The sequence below is a fragment of the Fusarium keratoplasticum genome, chromosome 1 (genome assembly GCF_025433545.1).
Source record: "Fusarium keratoplasticum isolate Fu6.1 chromosome 1, whole genome shotgun sequence".
Classification (NCBI taxonomy): Eukaryota; Fungi; Ascomycota; class Sordariomycetes; order Hypocreales; family Nectriaceae; genus Fusarium; species Fusarium keratoplasticum.
Genome location: NC_070529.1, coordinates 1,704,010 through 1,723,592, shown reverse-complemented (window position 1 = coordinate 1,723,592; position 19,583 = coordinate 1,704,010). Strand labels below are relative to the sequence as shown.

The following is a 19,583-nucleotide window of genomic DNA, read 5'->3' as shown; positions in this document are numbered from 1 at the left end:
AGGAAGAGCGCCCCTAGATACCTGAAGTCATACAGCGGTGGGGGAATCGCTGAAGGTATGCCAGGAGTCGGAACAGAGTTTCGAAGCTGGAACTGGAACTCGGTGGGAGAGAGTCACTCAGAGAGAAGTGGGTTACTGCCAACTCGTGGAGTGCAGCGTGTGGCTGATGATGTAGGTAGCTCCATCTGCCAGGTTCCTTTTGGCGCCCAACAGCTGGACAGCTGGTGTAGGGGCTTGGCCGAGTACAGGGCAGGTACCTACGCGGTGAGCTGAGGGGGCACACGGTAGCTAAGATTACAGAAAGGGCTAACTTGACAGCCTAATTATAAGTAAACTAGAGGATAAATAAGAAAACAAAAGCATAATCACTTTCTAATATTATGAAATTACTTATGATAATTTTCTTAAAATCCTTAGGCCTTAAACCTAGTCTTTTCGCCATAATAATTAGAGAGTATTGATTTGGTATCTCATGTTTTTAACAACCGGGGGTATTCACGTAAGCGGGACGTGAGGTCTCATGCATCAACCGAGTCCGCACTCTGGACCGGCACTCGGTCGGTCGCAGGGGAGGACGGCCAGCCAAACGAAATGACGCAAGTGCAGCATGAGAATTCGCACCTCTTCTGCTGGGTGAGGAATTGCCCCTCGGCGCCACTCGAGTCGGTACCCCGCCAAAATTCTACAGTACAAACCCGCCGTGCCTGCCTGCCCTTTTGACGCCGCTTGACTCGGGCGTGGATCAACGCCAAAACTCCAACTTCCAACCACATTCCGTCCAATTTTCCTTATCAGATCTAAACCCTGATACACCATCTAATTCCATAGTCCTCAACTGCCGCCATGTCCACCATCACCGAAGTCACCAGCATCCCTCAGTGGGAGCAGCTGCTCGCCTCTGTCCCCCCCACTACTCTAGTTATCGTCTCGTTCCACGCTCCTTGGGCCGCGCCCTGCGCCCAGATGGCTACCGTCCTGTCGACACTCGCCTCCGAATATCCCGTCACCGAGCCTCCTGCCACAAAGTGGGTGTCTATCAATGCCGAGGAGTTGAGCGACCTCAGCGAGACCTACGATGTTACCGCCGTCCCATTCCTCGTCCTGCTGAGAAATGGTCAGGTCGTCGAGACTGTTAGCGGTAGCAGCGCCGTCAAGGTCCGAACCGCCATCGAGACGCAGGCGAAGCAATCGGGAGAGGGCGCAGCGGCTGCTGATGCCCCCAACGGTATGGACGTCGACAACAACGCTGCCGCCGAGGAGGAGGATCCCGAAAAGAAGAAGGAGGAGCTCTTTAAGCGTCTTGGCGACCTTGTCAAGGCCGCGCCCGTGATGCTCTTCATGAAGGGCACTCCCAGTTCGCCTCAATGCGGCTTTTCGCGCCAAATGGTTGGTCTTCTGCGCGACAACTCAGTCAAGTACGGTTTCTTCAACATTCTGGCCGACGACGAGGTTCGACAGGGACTCAAGGAGTTTGCCGACTGGCCAACATACCCCCAGCTCTGGATCGATGGTGAGCTCGTCGGCGGATTGGACATTGTAAGTCACTTGCACAAAGTCTCCTGCTTGACCAAACTAACAGCTCTACAGGTCAAGGAAGAGATGGGCAACGACCCCGAGTTTCTCGGCAAGTACAGCGTGAGCACCACCGCTGGCGCAGCGGCCTGAAAATGGAACATATTGCGAGAACATTTGTGCGCATCTTATTTCCACGACGTGAATGTGGCCCTAGCGAGTCTGCCGGATACTATGCTGCTGAGGTATGAGTAGAATCTCTTATAAGTGAGAGGTTCCGGCGGTAAGATATCATCAGGCCCTGCGATGGCGAAGTGATGGCATGTGAGGATGATGCGAAACTCTGCATTCAAGGGACAATGGGAAGGGTTGTCAAGCCAAGTTGGAAGGATAATCATGTGGATTATGTGACCGCGGAACATTACTGAGCGCATGTTTCTTCGGCCAGCCGTGCAAATCTTCCTTTGGATGGTATCAAGTCGTGTCCAAAGGCTTCACGGGTCGTCGCGTTGGGCAGGGAGGTTCGAGTTGGTCATGAGGGAGCCGAGATTAACCGTTTTTGCCCAAGAATCCGGATTAGTTATGAAAGCAAGGAGAGGATGAGCTAATGATATATCCTTCGAGTCAGCACCGACGACATAAAAGGCATAATCTTGTTCATGTTGCTTGATGCGCCCATCCGTGTCGAAGCTGTGGAATGGCAATGATCGACCTGGCGTCAACCAGGGCCGTGTGGAGTGACAAGCGCTGACAAATCCCGGTGATAATCGACGCCCGTCCTCCGAAATCCGTTTCTCTCTTTGGTTTTAGGGCGATGGAGCTTTTAGGAATGACTCACAGCGAGAGGAGCTAGCGAGTGAGGAGTGGTCGGGCTTGTCTAGGATCCGATGGGCGCCAGCTGTTGATGGTCTTGGTGGTTCCCTTTGCAGGCATCGTGAGTATGGCTCACCTAAGCCCATGCATGGCATGGCATGGCATTCGCTTGCAGAGCAACAACGCCCTTCAGCAGGTGTCGCTGTGATTCCATCCAGACTCGACCTCGACCCGAGCAAAGAGCTTGTTGGTACCTGATACCTTAACGAGATGTAACTTGTGATTCTGAAAGCCATGACTGATCAAGCAAGCAAGCAACCGAAGCAAGCCACGTCGGTCTATTCGGCCGAGTTGGACCAATTCATAGCACCACCTGTCGAGTTAAACCCTGAAGACGTCGTCGCAGGCACCGTGAGGCATACGTAGGCTTATAAGTTCCCATGCCAAGCCGGTGTTCACGGCCTGACCTTGACGGACGACGGCGGGATTCCCGTCCGATTCCCGGTCAAGGCCTGGAAGCCACCGAAAGAAACTTGGCTTCAGCAAGGGTTCGACAAGGAGAATTTCCCGCTTCCACTGCTCTCAGGGAGCCAATGTAACCAGGATCGATGCGGCAGCCCCCCTTTGGCGTATCAACCCCACCATTTGGGATGCGTGAGGATGCTACTCGATACGCGCGTAGCCTCTACTGTAGGGGTGCTAACATGATCCAGCTAAAAAATGTTGCCTCCGCTCTAGCCCGTCGCATTTAATAAGGCTGACGCTGACGTCCTTGACAAGATCCGAGAATCCTTTGCGCCTCTTGGGCTCTTTCTTGTTTGCCCCTCCTTCTCCTTGAAGAAGCTCAAGCTCATGCTCATGTGAAAGAGAGGGAAAGAACAGGGGACGATCGGAAGCAACGACCCCTCCTTACCCTCCTCCATCCATACCTTATCCTTTTTGATCCATCGACCATCTCGTCTCTTTGGTGGTTGGGCTCTCTGACTGCTTTCGCTTCGCTTCGTCATCCCTCAGACCGGCGCTCCCACAACGTTTTCAGTATTTTTGCTGAGTGAGCGAGCGACCATCCATCCATCCATCCATCGCAAACCGACCTTTTCCGCCCCGTACAGTAGCTGCTTTTGCGTTCTCTTCGCCTTCGCGCCTATCGCCTCGCCCTTTTCTTCACCCCATCCGAGTCGGTCGATGCCGCGGCGTCTGTAGCTCTTCTCGCTGCCTCTAGCACACGCCCGCGACACCGAGCTCACCCATCCCATTGTTCGACCAATCTCTAGAACTGCCCGCCCATCGGCGATTCGCGCTGCGCTCTGCTGCGGACCAGGAGGAGGACTGTGCTGTACACGCTACCTGTACTGTAGTTGTAAGGGCGCGCGGACATCTCGGAGCAGACAGACGCCACTCATCTCTTCCCCGGGCCATTGGAGGCGAAGCGGCTGCCTGGTTGTGACTCGGCATTAGGCGCTTGTGCTCCAATCCCCGACCCATCAGAAGGTCGCCGTGCTTGCAACCGACCCCCGGACCGGTACCTTGAAGGTGTTGCGCCTTATTGACTTCTGCACGGAGGTCCGGTGCTCTCTAAGCCGGAAGCCCGGAGCTTCAATATATTCATGCCGGTTCCCTGAAGCTGGTCAGCTTCATTCTCGACCTGTTTCCTGCCTTAACGCCGGATCTCACCACCTCATCTGTCGAGATATACCATCTCGCTTCCCTTCTCCACAATGACCCCAACACCCCCCTCGACCAACTCCTCCCAGGGAGGTCGCTCTCCCGAGGAACAGTTCCGCGTTGTGAGGAAGAGGAATCGTGTACCTCTTAGCTGTTATCCTTGCAGGACACGCAAGTATGTTGTCCCTCACGAGTCTGTTATGCGCATGCTAACCTTGCTGACAGATTGTAAGCCCAAGCCAGAGATGACCACGTCAACTCTTACTAACAATTTTGACAGAAAATGTGACAGAAATCATCCTTGTAGTAACTGTACCAAGCGTGAGGGCATGGGAACAACCTCATGTTCTTATGCGACGCCAGTTACTCGCAAGAAGAATCAAAGTCAAGGAGACTCAAGTCCAGATGACATGCAGAATCGTATTGACCGTTTAGAAGGCCTAGTTCTCTCTCTAATGCACGGAGGTGCCAATGTAGATGCTGCATCTGCCGCCGCTGCAGCGGCGACATCACGATCTGTCACGGACAGCGCATCCTCTGCCAAGGTCGGTCGGGGAGACGAGGCCGTCATGGCCGACGACGACGAGAATAGCGACGAAGAAGAAGGACTGGCGACATCCTTGGGCTTCTTGAAGGTGGACACAGATAAGGGGAAGTCATTATACGTCGGGCAACAACACTGGCACACCATCCTCGCAGACATTTCCGAGGTGAAAAACTACTTCAACTCCCATAAAAAGGAGCTGGAGTCTAGTTATGAGCGAGTCAAGCAGTCAAAACCCATGGCTGCGCGCGAAGGACCAACGCTCCTACTGGGAGCCGTTCCAGCATCAGAGATGGAGATTCGTGCTGAACTACCACCCAAGTCAGCCGTCTTGGCGCTGTGCGACCGATACTTCAACTCTATGGACAACGCCGTCAACATCATCCACGAGCCTACGTTCAAGGAGCAGATGTTGAGACACTGGCAGGATCCTTCCAAGACGCCAATCATGTGGCTCGGATTGCTCTACTCGGTCCTCTGCCTCGCCATGCTAAGTTTTCACAAAGTTGGCGACGAGCCCCCGGAGTGGAAGGGCCGGACGCTGGAGTTGGCAGCTGAATATCGGCTGCGGACGGTACAATGTCTGATCAAGTCGGACTACACCAAGCCTGTCGAGTACACAGTCGAGACCATGATTCTCTACGTCTTTGGAGAGTATTCCTCTCGCTGGGATGCTGACCTGGGTTTGTGGTTGATTGTGTCGTTGATCACTCGAATTGCCTTCCGCATGGGCTATCATCGAGATGCAAAATGGTTCCCGTCTCTGTCTCCTTTCCAAGCTGTAAGTTCCTCCCCTTTGAGCGGTCGTGAGTAATATGGCGTTCTTTGACTAACAATTGCCAGGAAATGAGGCGGCGGACATGGGCACTCGTTCGAATGTCCGATGTTGTCTTCTCACACCAGGTCTCCTTGCCCAGCATGATCTATGAGCATGACTGCGATACGCAGTTGCCCAATAACATCCGTGACGAGGAGTTTGGCCCAGACACGAAACAACTACCGCCATCACGACCATCGACAGAACCGACCCCTATCGCCTACATGATTGCTAAGTCACGGCTATGTAACGAGCTAGGAAACATCCTTCAGGCTACGAATCAAGTGGGCAAGCATGTCCCATACGATGAGATCATTCGTTTCGACGCGAAGCTGCGGCAGATCATGCACGAATTACCGCCACACCTAAAGCTTACTACACTGGAGGGTTCTCATGACCCAGTGACACTAATAATCGCGCGGTTCAACGTGGATATTCTTTATCAGAAGATTCTTTGTCTACTGCACCGAAAATACCTTCCGCGGGCTAGGCAAAGCGCGAGATACGCCCACTCTCGAAGGGCCGCCATCGAGGCCTCCTTGACAGCTCTAGATCACCTTGCGGTCCTGTACCGCGAGTCGCAGTCCCGTGGAAGGCTGCGGTCAGTTAGTTGGTTCGTCAAGTCGATTGCTACCAAGGACTTCACACTTCCCGCGATGCTCGTCATCTTGGACTTGCACTTTGACAACATGGCAGCACAGTCTGGGACGCCACAAGATAACGAGGGAGCTTCCATGTGGAACTCAGAGCAGCGTTCTAGGATGATCGGAAGCTTGGAAACAGCAAAAGACATCTGGAAGACGCTTGCGGACACGTCTATGGAAGCATTCAAGGCAAGCAAGATCATCGAGATCATGTTGGCCAAGATAAAGGATCCCTCAACGTGCGGCACTGAGCAGCCCATCATGCAATCAGAGCCGATGCCGGGCTTGACTACGAGCATCGGCGCCGATACGTCACCGGCTATTGCCCCGGGTCTTGTATCCCCCAACACTCTGCCTGACTTCAATGCCGGAATTAACCCTTTCTCGACACCAAACCAGGCTCCGTTCATGGGCATGGACTTTGGCATGACTGCCCCCGAGGGCATTGATTTCCAGACTGACGGGTTTGGCGCCGCAGCCCCAGCTTCTCCGTTTTCTTCCATGTTTGCCAACATGGGGACGGGGCAAACGACTTCTGGGATTGATATGGCTGCCAACTTTGACTGGGTAAGTTGAGCTTGTTACCAGTCCCCTGCACAGATGTAACTAACCAGTGCAGAATGCCTTCGAGAACTACACCCAGATGGCCAATTGGGGAGCAGATCAGAGCTTCCAAATATACGGTGCAACAGGGGATCAATCGTCCCCTGAACAGTCCTCCTCGACAGGCGGGCGTAGTGGTAGCGCTTCTCAGGGACATGGAGGGGGTGGAGGTGGAGGGGGAGGGGATTTGAACATGCAATGATAGAGCGAGGATTCTTGTATAGTAATTGGGACTCGCACCTCATGTTGTGTATGTGTATGACGTGACGTTGGACAAAGGAATAAAAAAGCAAACACTCCATTTCTAAACAAGATATTTTGCATCACATGTGATTGATTAAATGCTGCCTCCCGTTGTCAACGGCTTGATGCAGCTGGAGTTGTTTAATGCCTGCTTACGTCATGCAGGAAGCCGTGTGGAGGGTGGGTCCTTCCTCAGAAACGAAGCTTTTCAAAGGTTTGCCGCCATCAAGCATCATCACGCATCAGCGCGTCTTCTTCTCCTGCATCCCAAACACCAACACATCCATTCCATTGACAAATAATCACCGTCACCCTTTACCGTACTCATCGCAAGCTAATGGAGTGCAGAGATAGAGGAGGCATTTTCTATGCAACTCCGACTATTTCTCCATTTCATTAGACTGCAACGAACGTATCTCCTTCGTTGCTACGCGCCACCCCTGACAAGTGTTAACTGCCGCTCTCGCATGCTTGAGGTTTTCCCAAGCCATTTTTTCCTTCTTCTGTTCTCCGCCATCCTTTTTCTTTCGTCTGGAGCTTCTGGATAGAAATGTCTTCTGGATTGGAAAACATCGGGGCCAATGCCTTAGATGTGACGCTCACTCAAGCAGCCTCAGGCGTCGATCACACCAACCACGAGGATGTTGACATGACTGACCAGCCCGACAACGAGGATTCCGACGCCTCCAGTTACGATCCTGCAGCTGCTCTATTCGACAAGATCACCCAGTCCAGTGGCACTTCTGGCAACAAGCGCAAATCACCAGGCTCCAAGGATCCCACCCAGCCCGACAACGTGAAGAGGGTAAGGCTTCAGGAAGACGGACCAGGCCATTCGAGAGAGCTCCCAAGCTCTACAACGGACCGAGCAAAGCAGCTCCCAGCAGGGATATGGCAGCATATCTTCACTCTTGTTTCGCCCAAGACTCTGGGCCGTTTGTTGTCTGTCAACAAACTTTTCCACTCTTTTCTCACTCCTTCTTCCTCCACAGCTCCCCTTCCGCATCGCAATGATTTGCCCTCTGCTCTCCCGTACATGAAGCCTGAAGCAATATGGCAGGCCTCGAGACGCTTGTTTTGCCCTCGTATGCCTGCTCCGTTGAAAGGCAAGTCAGAGCTGCACATGTGGCGTCTCATCTGCTCTACAACGTGCCAGTTTTGTGGTTCAAAGGGCGATTTGCAATCTTTTGATGCAGCCGATGAGTGGCATCGCGGGCCAGGCGCCAAGGGCGTCTCCCCGATTTTTCCGTTTTCTGTCTGTACCTGTGGAACTTGCTTAGTGAAGAGAAGCACAAAGGTCAGTATTTCCCGTATCATGGCATGCTTCTATCTAACAGTCTTGATAGGAACTCGACGTCCTCCTGTCTTCTACAACCCCCTCACTTCTGCTTCCAGCTCTTCCTCCGATATTCGTGACTGACCAATTGCACGTTCTACGTCCTCGTGTCATGCAAACTGGAGTTCTCCCCCCGAACACGCAGGTGACAAAGTTCTATTGGTCAGAACACATTAATCAGATCAAGAATGAGTTCGAACAGGTCAAAGTATTGGGTTCCGCAGCCACTGAAGAATGGGTCAAGGGCTTAGAGATTCGGGGCAAGCAGGCTTTGGCCGACGCCTCGCGCTGGGAGAAGTGGGAGCTGGCTGGAGGGCTCAACCAGGTGCGAGTGTCTCTGAGTGCTACAAAGCCTGATCCCCCCAAAGCAGAGAACCTAGTACCAGTTGCATTTTCACCCAAGCCTCTTCCTGGCCATCATCTATCCAACTTGACTCGCAGTCATGAGGAGCGCCAAGACAAAGCTTCCAACCCGAACGAAATACCCAGCCTTGCAGGGAAGCTGGACGCACCCCTTCAACAACCTCGTCCTCTGGGACAGCAGAAAAGAACCAAGGAAGAGGTGGCTCAGCTCAAGGCGCAGAGACGTGCCGACATTGAACGCCGTGCGATGCTTCTTGATCCTCCACTAACTGCCAGTGTTCTGGCCCATATTCCGTCCTTCCAGGCAGCTCTACAACTCATCACACCACTCGATGATAACGCATGGGAACTACTGAAGCCGCGTCTTCTTGCTCAACGGTCAGATGCCGAAGTCAGAGAGAGGGAGAACACGGCGAATGCTCGAGCACTCCAAGACAAGCTCGTGACACAAAATGGAAGCAAGCCTGCCAGAGAACCGAGGGAAGTCCCTGACCAGGAGTGGGACGACATCCAGGGACCTGTGAGGGCTCGCATATCAGCATATGCGGACGAAATCATCAAGGGGTGGAACAATGGTGAAAAGGTTAAGAGGAAGAACACCCCGCAGTTTGCGGCAGACGTTCTGCTCTACGTTCGCAAGAGGTTCTATGCCGAAGTTGCCAAGGATACAGCTGCGGCTGTTGCTGCAGGAAAGGAGCCGATCGTAGAGCCGCCAGAAGGACCATGGACCCAGAAGCTGACGCTGGAGAACATGAAGTGGGTATTCGACATGAAGGTCAAGCCGCGCACTGAGCAATTTCGAAAGGAGCTATTCCTTTGCAACGGCTGCAACCCCAGCGGCAACCTCAAGTTCTTTGGTTTCGAGGGTGTGATCCAGCATTACGCAGCCAAACACACCGGTGTCCTTAGTCTGGGCAATGTTGTCGTGCATTGGAGGGCGGAATGGCCAGCGGTGCCTCCATTCAGTCCTGATCCACGAGCCATAGAGCTTGGTCAGTACGGGAAGTCTTCATCGCACTCGCTCCCGCAGACAGGTGCCACGGCCCAACAAGGATTTGCTGGCTATCAACCAGCTCCGCCAGCGGGTTATGGTCCTCCTGGCTACAGCGCACCGTTCCCAGCACCACCGCTGCATTACAGCTCTGGTCCGCCTGTCACTGTGCCACCAACAGACTATGGCGGTGTTGGGCCTCATGCTTATGGAGCACCCTACTCGTCTGCAGCCTATCCGGGCAGTATGACATATTCTTCCTATCCTCCACAGTTCTCTTCGGGGGCGGCATATGGCTCCTATGGCCAAACAAATGCCTACGTCGAACCACACACATCGGGGCCAGCTTCGTATGACTACGGGTCATACCCCAACCTCGAAGGCGCCTTTGATTCTGGACGGGCAAAGGTTCCGTATAAGACACGACTTAATGCCATGGCTAAGATTGCTAAGGATACTTGGTTCAAACTGGGGGGTGTGAAGAAGCTACACCCCTCCATCAAGGTCTCTACAGTTATTCATCGTATAGCCAAGAAGTTCCAGAAAGACTACGATGAAGCAGCATCTCTATCAATGTTCGCAGAGGCCTTGTCGAGTCACAAGGACATGCGCGCAGTTCGGGTTGCCAACGACATCTCGTGCAAGGCGTGCACCAGCAGGCGCGGATTCACCTTGGTCAACCTTGTCACACATTTCATGGCACAGCACGTTGAAGGCCCTGAAGCTCAGGGACTGGCACCCATGGACTGGCGAGTGGACATGGTCTCGCTTCCAGACGAAGCCTGCTTAGCCAAGGTGAAGCGTAAGCTGCAGAATAACCAAGCTGCGCATGCCGTTGTGGAGGATGCGATTCCATGGGCATTCGAGAAGTCGTTTATAGACAGATTCCTCCAACAAGGCTCTTCGGAGGAGGAGCTGGAGACCACCCCAGTCGTGAAGCCGGGCGGTAAGTCAGACAAGAATCCAGCTGGGGCATCAGGGGGGCATGGTACACAGCAGCGTCAAACGCACGAAGCTCCCGAGGCCAATGATCGACCTCAACAACAACTCGAGCATCGTCCAGGGCCTCAGTCTTCCACGGAGAAAGCACCAGGCACCAGTCAACCCCTACCCCGGGCTCAACCCCAGGCACAAGCGTACGACAAGGCCACAGAAGACATACCACATCTCCGGCCTGCCAGCGAAGTTTACGGTGGCCACAAGAAAAAACGTACTGTTGCAGTTCAGGGGCAACCTACAACTGGCATCTCCGCACAAGAGAGGCCTCTATCTGATCGTCAACCAGCTTCAGAATCTGAATCTGCCAAGCGAACCGAGCGAAGAGAAGTCAAGGCCAAGGCAGAAGATGAGTCAAACAACACACCATCTACATCCGCCCGACCTCGAAACCCGACGCATTGGCGCGATGAGCGTTCGCACGACTATCGCGATGCTCGAGAACAGCGCTATTCTATCGCTGAGCCGTCTGGGCCACGCGACAGGAGCGCTTCAGTTGGAAACCGACCTCAGGAATATCGGCCTCCTATTGACGCTCCGGTGAACGCAGCATCTGGATTCATTGAGGCTCGTAGGGGCAGCAGACAGGATCGGCCTACTCTCGAGAATCATGGCCATGCGATTGAGGAGGAAGTTGTCTACGTCGACGAATCGGGACGCGAAATAGGCCGAGGGATGAGAGCCCGAGATACCCTGCCTCAGGAGACCAGATACGGCGTACCTGATGGTCGTGTCTTTGACGATCATCGCTACGCTCCCTCAAGCTGGTACGAGGGCCATGATCCGGCACGTTTTCGAACGCGCAGTCCTCTCCCTCGATATGGGCAATCTGTACATCATTATGAGGCAGAGCCTGCACCTCATCGCGTCTACTACGACTATCATGACCACCGTGCAACAGTAGGCCCCGGGGCCTATGAATACGTCGAGGTCCGAAGTCAATACGGCGACTACTTCATCAGAAGACCTGTTCAACATGATGAGAGAGACTTCTATACCTACGACACTCGACCTCCTATGAGGGAGCAGAGCGCCTACCCAGCTCCCCGAGCTGCGGAAGGGCACTTGAACAGCCGTTACGCTGCTGATCCTCGAGCATCTGTCGCCCCAGGTCGTGCTGCGGCCAGGCCCGAGTTTGACGACTACGATCCACGATATCCTTCGCCAGGCAAGGAAGAGGATGCGTATCAAGGGAATCAGAGATTATGATGAGCTTACTTGTGTGGGGAAATGAGGATCACAACCATGTACAATAACCTAGCCACCCTGTATAACTAGCAAATGCAACATGACAACCATGATTATTTGGTGTACAAGTGAAGATCATCAAGTTAAAGTGGTAAGTTGATTGTATTCTGAGAGGACGACGAGCCGAATTTGTTTTACATAGATACAAGTAAGTCTTCCTCCTCTTCTTTCTGCTCGCGCCTTGGAAAGTAAGTTGAGTGACAACAAATCCGAATGCCAGCGGTGGTGTACAAAATAGACAACAAAAAGTGTACAAGACTTCTCTCTCTCCTCTCTTTGCTTTGCTTTGCTTTGGATGGAATGTCGATCAAGAGCTTTTCGGGTGAGCAGTCCAGAGACAGACAGCTGAAGAGGCCGCTGAGTGATGAGCCTAGCCCTGCAAAACGATCGATCTTGTCCGTCCCCGATAAGAATTCGCCTCCCAAGTCTATCCGCACATGACGTTTTTTTCTCCTCATTACTGTCATTTCTCTAAGCCGACGCCTTCTCTCTCCAAGGGCTTTCTCTCCAGGGGTTGAGGGGAGTCCTGCACCCCAGGGGGGATGATCCTTCTACAGCACCTCACCAATAATCTTGGCGGCCTCGCGGTACGTCTGCAGCAGGCGCTCGCACTTCTCGCGCTCCTTCTTGACGCCGTCGTCCTCGTACAGCAGCTCCTCAAAGAGGGACTCCTTGTAGAGCTCGCTGACGAGGCGGTTCTGGACAACGTCCTTGCAGTGGTTGACGAGGAGGTGCATGACGGCCTTGGGGACCTGATCGGCAATGGACTCCCGCACAATGTTGAAGTAGGAAGAGATGAGAGCCCGGATGAGCTCCGTCTCCATGGCCTCCCGCTCCGTCATGGCCGGTTCCGCGGATTCTCCCTGTCGGTGGGGGTTAGTTTCGTGGGAGAAGAGCAGGCCGTGTATCTGGTCCTCGGAACTCACCATCTGGGAAGCCAAGCCGTAGTTCTTGCCTGTCCGGTCAAATTCGTCCTCCAGAGGCTGGGGTGTGGCCGTGGATGGACGGTGGGGGATCTCCTTTTCCCGGCGCACAATAGGGAAGCTGGTCTCGGAGTGCTGGCTAATATGTCGTCCGTTGGACAACGTAGGGCTGGGTAGAGGCCCGGTAGCACCCATGTTGGCACCATCCTTGCCGAAGAAGTAGTTCAAGAAGGAGTCCCGCGCGCCTCCGAGGCCCTGCTGGTTAAGTCGAGAAGGCGATGCAGACCGGATACCGTTGAGATTTGACGCGTTCATAGCGGCAGCGATACTGGGGTGGTTTCCGTTCTCGAGGACCGGAGGCGAGAGGCTGCGAGGGGGTTTGGCCACCTTGCTTCGGCTCGACTTGGTCTTCTCGGCCTTCTCGTTGGGAGCTGTGACACCGTCCTCGTTCTCGGGGCCATCACCGTCGGCCTCAATCTCCTGCAGTCGTCGTCTTTCCCGACGCTCACGCTCCTCCTGGATCAACTTTTTCCGTTCTCGTTCCTGCTTAGCGGTAACAACATTGCTCATGGCAGCAGCAGCGCCCAAAAAGTTGGGATGGTTGGTGTTGATGTAGGCGCGCTGGATAGAAATGAGAGACTCAACATACGAAGAAGCAGGTCCTAGCCGCTCGCGGAGCAGGTCTGACACCGTCTCAATGAGCTTGGCCTGGAGTCTGGGGTATCGGGAAAGCTCGGTTGAGCCGCAGGTGTGGCAGATCTTGATCAGCTCCTCATAGACAAGTTCCACGCAACGCTGGCTAGGAATCTCGAGGAGCTTGATCTGAGGCTTCACAAGGAGGTCGAAAGCCATCTCTGGAACAAAAAGACTGGGCCGGGGACCGGTAGAGTTTCGGATGGCCGTCCGGATGTCAAGGGCGGACAGGTTAGAGGTGGGATCGATAGATTCGAGAGAGCTACCGAAGACCGAGTTGAAGATGTAGTAGATGCGGGCACCACCACAGAGCTCCTTGGTTGAGATCTCGGTAGAGGTTCCATCGATGGAGGAAATGAAAGAGGTGGCGAAGCGAGTCATCTGCTGCAAAATGAGAGAGCCACGGTGCTCCTTTCCGCTGAAGTGCATGTCACCGTAGCTAGCCAGCTCCTGCTGGGTCTGGCCCATGAGGGTGTTGAGACGGGCCTTGATGTCGGGCAATCGCTCACGGATGTGGCCCATGAGAGTGGTGTTGAGCGTCTTTGCTAGGTAGTGGGTGCCGCAGCGGTTGGAAATGTTGCGGTAGGCAGGGTGGTGCTTGAAGAATTCGGCCTCGGCATGAAGAGCCTCCTCCATGGGCTTGTTTCCTTGGATGTCCTGCTGTGAGCGGTTGACGACACCAATGAATCCCAACTTCAGAGGGTAGACACGACCCGAGAGGATGTCCAGGGCATTGGTGCCGTGGTCCATAAGGTCAACCTTGGTCAGGACACCGATAGTCCTCCGGCCAAGAGGGTCAACATGCCGGGCAAGCTTGAGAGCCTCCGAGTTGACGATATCGACGTTGGCAGGAGAGACGGCAAGAATGATACTGTTGGGCTTGGCGATGTATTCTGAAATCAGGTTTCGGGTCTGCTTCTCGATATCGGTAGGTTGGTCACCGATGGGGACCTGAAGACAGGAATTGTCAGTGGGGCTCGGTGACAGCGCATGAGGGCATCAAGAAAAGTCGGGAAAGGCTTCTCACCTTGGTAAGACCGGGAAGATCAACCAGGGTCAGGTTAAGGACGTGGGGGGAGTAGATCTTGAGGTTAATGGGTTGTCGGTTGATGCCCTTGTTGTTGCCAGCGACGCGGGAAGTCTCGTTCTCGATCTCGCGCTTGACGTCGGTGAAGTCGTTGAATCTTCGGTTAGGGATGTGATGGAACTCTGCCCACTCGGAACGGCGGGCAGCACCGGGAGATCGATAAGGATCGAGAGAGGGGTCGGGGGCGCCCTCGTCATCGGGGACGTTGATGAGCTGGAGGATCAGGGGCCGACGGGTGACGATGCCGCTTCCTCGCGGTAGAAAGTCGCGGCCGACAATGTTTTCAAGGACGGAGGATTTGCCCGCGGACTGGGAGCCGACGACAACCTGGATAATACGGGTCAGCCTAGGGCGGCAAGAGTCAATTCGTCGCATGAAAAATGCATACAATCTGAGGAAGGTCCAGTGAATCGCTGCCGATGGTGTTGAAGACCAGGTCCTGCAGCTTGTTGACGGTGCTGAGCAGATCCTCGCCGAGGGCAGCCATGGTGACGGAGAGAGAGAGAGAGAGGAAACCGAGACAAGCAGACGCAGACGACAGAAGCAGCAAAGACTTGAAGCTGGAGTTGAGATCGTCAGGAGTCCAGCAGGCCAGGACACGACACAACACGGACGAGAGGCTGTGAGATTGCGCGCGTCGTCGTCGCTATCAATCAATTCCAAGAATTCATGCGGATTGATGCAGGCGTCGAGTCGGGTTCACGTGTATTTACATAATGGATGGCAATAAAGCGCTACCTCTTCTACGCTAGAGACCTGGGTTAGGCCTGGGTGCCTGGCTCCGAGCTCCACTGGAGCCTGGCTTCCAAGGTTCTCGGCCCGTGAGCATAGGCCTGTTGTCACTGGCCACAGTCAATGCAATTGCAATCCTTGAGGTGCCGTTATGCGTAAACAGCGTTGTATCGGGGCATCACCGTCGCCACGGGTCGGCTGACTTTTCCACTGATTGTGTGTGGTCTGGACGAAAGGCATGTCCACGAAGCTGCCGGATGATCTGGGAGCCTGACAGAAGCCCAATTCAAAAGACATGAGCACATTCGGTAGCCCCGGTGCCCTGCCGGCCACGAAGCCTACACCGTAAGTAAGTTCCCTGCGTTACGTCGGGTGCTATATGCCTGACTAGACTTGTTGTCTGCTAGACCCCAGCGTGGGAGCTTTCCTCTTGACCACGATGGTTGGTAACCTTATCGCGTTGTCCCCAGAAGACGAGAAATTGACCAAAAAATAGGCGAGTGCAAGACCGTCATGACAAAGTACCTAGCATGCATGAAAAAAGTGCGAGGCGTCAATGAAGACGAATGCCGCGACCTGGCAAAGGCCTACCTCTCGTGCAGAATGGACAGGTAAGAGAGACTGACTCAACTCAATGACGCAACTCGGCGCCGCTGTCGGAACATCGCGGGCTCATGCGTCTGAAACTTCTAGAAACCTCATGGCCAGGGACGAGTTCAAAAACCTGGGCTTTGCAGAACCTCCACCGCCTCCAGCTCCAGCAAAGGAGCCGGAAAAGGGCGTCAAGGGCGAGCTGCGGTGGTAACTAATGCTGCCTGTGCTAGTGGCGGACGGCACTGCAAGTGCGCGGCAGCTCTCGCATGTGGAATACATAAAGACGTGTGGGATGGCATGAAAGACGACCAACCGGGCAAATGAGAGGCAGACACATCAAAGACAGCGCTGCCCTCCCCCCGCTCAAGCAGCTGTGACAGTAGAGGCAGAAAAAAAAAGAGGCCGAAAAGCAGGCCGTGTTCATGTACGATAAAGAGAATACCTTTGGGCGGAAGAGCTCCCCTTAGCATAACGATATAATGACCTTTGTCCACTTTGATATCCATGAAAGCCTCTTTCACAAGCTCAAAAGATGCCCTTGTTGCTGCTGGTGATCCTCTGACGCAAGCCATCTACCGCAATGGTGCGTTGCCTGGTCAACCCCACAATCGAGCTCGCCCTTGCGATCGCCTGGCCTGGACGGCGGTACAAAAGTGACTCCCTCACTCACACCACAACTACCTAGTCTCCTATAGCGTTCGCCCTCTCTCTCCCTCGCCAGTGCTTACCTCTCTGCCGGACAGAATCCTCTTCTTCTTCAGCATCCCTTAATTCAATACCACGTCTTCCGGCAAAGATGCCAGGCACGGGGAGGTCCACCCCGACCCTGAACAAGTCGCGAAAGGTGACTCCGCCGTCGCCCTCGTATATGACCAATGATCAATTTGGTACGACCAGTTCACTGGCATCTGTGGTGATTCCTGGCTAATCTTGCTTGTATAAAATAGCAAATTATCTAGCAGAGCTTCGATCCCACCGTGTTGCTAGACCTGGAGGTGCACGCCCTCAGCCTGCGGGGGCTCGTCCAGCTCCCGCCACCCGTTCAAGCTTGCACCGTTCAAGCACCGGTCGATTCAGCCCCGACGCCGCCTCCCAGACCGACAGCTTGCCTGGTGTTGAGCGCGTTCCCTCAAAGAACCCCAGCATTGCTGCCGGCAGCGTTGCCTCCAAGTATTCCACCGTGAGCCGTGGGTCCTATGCGATATCGGCCTCAAAGCCTCTGAGACCGTCCGAGGTCGTCCCCTCAGCCACCTACATTGAGCGCGGCCAAAGATGGATGGAAAAGGAGGAGGCGAGCTCACTGCGCGATGCGATGGAGGAGATGGACATCCGAAAGGGTAACAAGTCGCCGCCTGTGCAGCCTGTGCCAGAGACGCCCGATGACGAAACGCGCATCTACAACGCCGCTCTCGATGAGGCCGCCGAGCTCGTCTGGCAACATCAACACGGCACACCGTCGCCTCGCCCTGACGGCCCATACCGTTATCGATCACATCTGAGAAAGAACAGCTATGCGCATGCGCGCACCGCTAGCGTCGGGGGTACCAGATCGTTCTCGGGCAGTTCAACTGATAGTGAGGGTAACGCCCCTGGTGGTCGCCCCTCTCTGGAGCACAACCACACAGGGGAGTCTTCTTCAAGTCGCAAGAACAAGTCGTACGGTAGCATTGGCCGCTCTGGAAAGTTCTCCGAGCAGCGCCGGCAAGCGAGTCTAAAGAGGAACATCAGCGGCGAGGTCGAGCGACCCTTCTCTGGGGACCAGATCTGGGAGGAACCAGAGTCATCGACCGCAAAGAATGTCACCACGTCAGGTCGCGCATCACCCGAGAAGCTCAGCAACAAGCCCCAGAACCCCCTGAACCGCGTGCGCTTCGAGTCGCCCAAGCAAGACACGGGCAAGGGCAAGGCCCACGACCCCGTTGAGATTTATCGCAATCCCCCAACGCGTTCCCGCAACCCGCTGTACACAAGCAACCCTGCCGGGGAGAATTCTGCCCCTGTTGATGACAGTGTGGAGAGAAAGAATGGCATGGAGGTTCGCAGCCAAGATATCCGTGCGGCCACGAGCATGCGATTGAAGGACCGCAGCCCCAACCTCCCGGAACCCACAGCCGTCAGTGACAGTCCGGGACGGCCCATTGTAAGCTTCGACGCCAATTGGAAAGCCCCGGACGAGTCCACTGATACCAACCCAGACCGGTCGATCCCGGCAGCCCTCAGCAGCAGCACCTCCTCCGCACCCTCCTCCTTCAAACCGGAGGCAAAACCCATGGAGATACCTAGTATCGTTGTGGCGGAGGAAAGTACGTCGATGTCCCGGCCGTCGTCCAACGCGAACATCCCGTCGATCTGCGTAGCTGGGGCAGACGACAGCCCGAGAGGCCCAGTGCCTTCAATCAACGTTCCCAGCATCGCAGTCGACGAAGCTCCAAGCAACAGCCGCAGCAATGGCATCCCCGCCATTGTGACGCCCGATGACCAACCGACCTCACGCAGTCGTCCGTTGCCGAACCCAGTCCCCAGAGGAGCGCCTCGACATGCCCAGCGGCCCCGTGGCCACTGGTCTGCAGCTCCCGGGAGCGCCAGACGAGCAGCTACCATCTGCCATGAGTGTGGTTTTCCCATCGAAGGGCGATTTGTGGCGTTGGCGGGGTCCAACGAGCGATTTCATCCCTACTGCTTCAGCTGCTACTCATGCGGCACCAACCTGCAGGCCATGGAGATCAGCCCAGAGCCTGACCACGTCCGCGAGCAGCGACTTGACCGCATCCGCCGTCGCGCGGCTGGCGAGATCTTGCCGGAGGAACCTGGTGAGACCATGGCCGAGGATGGAGATGAGCGCCTCCGGTTTTTCTGCCACCTAGACTGGCACGAGCTGTTCGCGCCACGCTGCAAGCACTGCAAGACTCCCATCCTGGGAGAGCACATTGTAGCTCTCGGTGCCCACTGGCACTACGGCCACTTCTTCTGCGCTGAATGCGGCGACCCATTCGAGCACGGCATGACGCACATCGAAAAGGACGGGTACGCATGGTGCATCAACTGCCAGACGAAGCGCACCGAGCGACGAGCTCCCAAGTGCAGGAAGTGCAACATCGCCGTCATCGGGCAGTACATCCAGGCCCTCGGCGGCGAGTGGCACGAGCACTGCTTCCGTTGTGCAGAGTGTCAAAACGGCTTCGACGATGGCCAGATCTTCACCAAGCACGTGCCCGAGGGCACCATCGTGCTCTGCACTGGATGCCGAGCAAAGGAACTCAAAGCGTAATGTAATTTGGTCTCGGCGCTTTTGTGTCTAGGCATTGTTTTTGTTTTTGTTGTTGTTTTCACTGGCATTGACTGTTTTATAGTTTAGCACGCGAGTCTTGTAATTTATTTGGTCGTTCGGGAGGGAAAACGGGGTGTAAAGATAACTCGATCGTGTAGATTGTCTAGGTTGTTGGTTGTCCGTTCATTCGGTTTGGCAAAGGAGAATTGAGGCGTTGTTTGCGTTGTAATTAGGTTTCGCACAGGTCATTTGATTTGATGGATTCTAGAATGGCAAAAACACACATGGTTTGGTCCGGTATAGTGCAGTTTCCGTCTTGATTTAGGTGTCATCTTAATACGATCTGTTTCACTCTGCCCAGTTGTGGTCTGATCTGATCTGATATCAATCGTGAAGCCATTCACAGAGGCGCAGTCAGACAACCAGTTCAAGGTAATGGTGCGTATCTTTCGTAAATTATGGGCGAATCTGCTTCCGTATCCCTTTCATCTGATGTACACAAAGCGATGCC

General features: G+C 54.6%; 6 protein-coding genes across 6 annotated transcripts; 5 read left to right on the top strand and 1 right to left on the bottom strand.

Moving 5' to 3' along the window:
* Positions 1-843: 843 nt before the first annotated feature.
* On the top strand, positions 844-1,665 carry NCS57_00051800 (Thioredoxin domain-containing protein; the record flags this gene model as incomplete). Its single annotated transcript, XM_053050604.1, has 2 exons — positions 844-1,536; positions 1,588-1,665. The coding sequence occupies 2 exons, from the start codon at positions 844-846 to the stop codon at positions 1,663-1,665; spliced, it is 771 nt and encodes a 256-aa protein (XP_052919119.1).
* Positions 1,666-4,043: 2,378 nt separating this feature from the next.
* On the top strand, positions 4,044-6,800 carry NCS57_00051700 (uncharacterized protein; the record flags this gene model as incomplete). Its single annotated transcript, XM_053050603.1, has 3 exons — positions 4,044-5,315; positions 5,378-6,562; positions 6,615-6,800. 3 exons carry the CDS (start codon positions 4,044-4,046, stop codon positions 6,798-6,800), a joined length of 2,643 nt encoding a protein of 880 aa, XP_052919118.1.
* A 591-nt stretch (positions 6,801-7,391) lies between these two features.
* NCS57_00051600 (uncharacterized protein) lies at positions 7,392-11,736 on the top strand (the record flags this gene model as incomplete). The annotated part of the gene is made up of 2 exons (XM_053050602.1): positions 7,392-8,138; positions 8,188-11,736. The coding sequence occupies 2 exons, from the start codon at positions 7,392-7,394 to the stop codon at positions 11,734-11,736; spliced, it is 4,296 nt and encodes a 1,431-aa protein (XP_052919117.1).
* Positions 11,737-12,326: 590 nt separating this feature from the next.
* On the bottom strand, positions 12,327-14,965 carry NCS57_00051500 (uncharacterized protein; the record flags this gene model as incomplete). The annotated part of the gene is made up of 4 exons (XM_053050601.1): positions 12,327-12,638; positions 12,702-14,342; positions 14,419-14,805; positions 14,867-14,965. The coding sequence occupies 4 exons, from the start codon at positions 14,963-14,965 to the stop codon at positions 12,327-12,329; spliced, it is 2,439 nt and encodes an 812-aa protein (XP_052919116.1).
* Positions 14,966-15,505: 540 nt separating this feature from the next.
* NCS57_00051400 (uncharacterized protein) lies at positions 15,506-16,015 on the top strand (the record flags this gene model as incomplete). Its single annotated transcript, XM_053050600.1, has 4 exons — positions 15,506-15,555; positions 15,618-15,652; positions 15,707-15,821; positions 15,904-16,015. The coding sequence occupies 4 exons, from the start codon at positions 15,506-15,508 to the stop codon at positions 16,013-16,015; spliced, it is 312 nt and encodes a 103-aa protein (XP_052919115.1).
* Positions 16,016-16,600: 585 nt separating this feature from the next.
* On the top strand, positions 16,601-19,072 carry NCS57_00051300 (uncharacterized protein; the record flags this gene model as incomplete). The annotated part of the gene is made up of 2 exons (XM_053050599.1): positions 16,601-16,691; positions 16,752-19,072. 2 exons carry the CDS (start codon positions 16,601-16,603, stop codon positions 19,070-19,072), a joined length of 2,412 nt encoding a protein of 803 aa, XP_052919114.1.
* Positions 19,073-19,583: the final 511 nt, after the last annotated feature.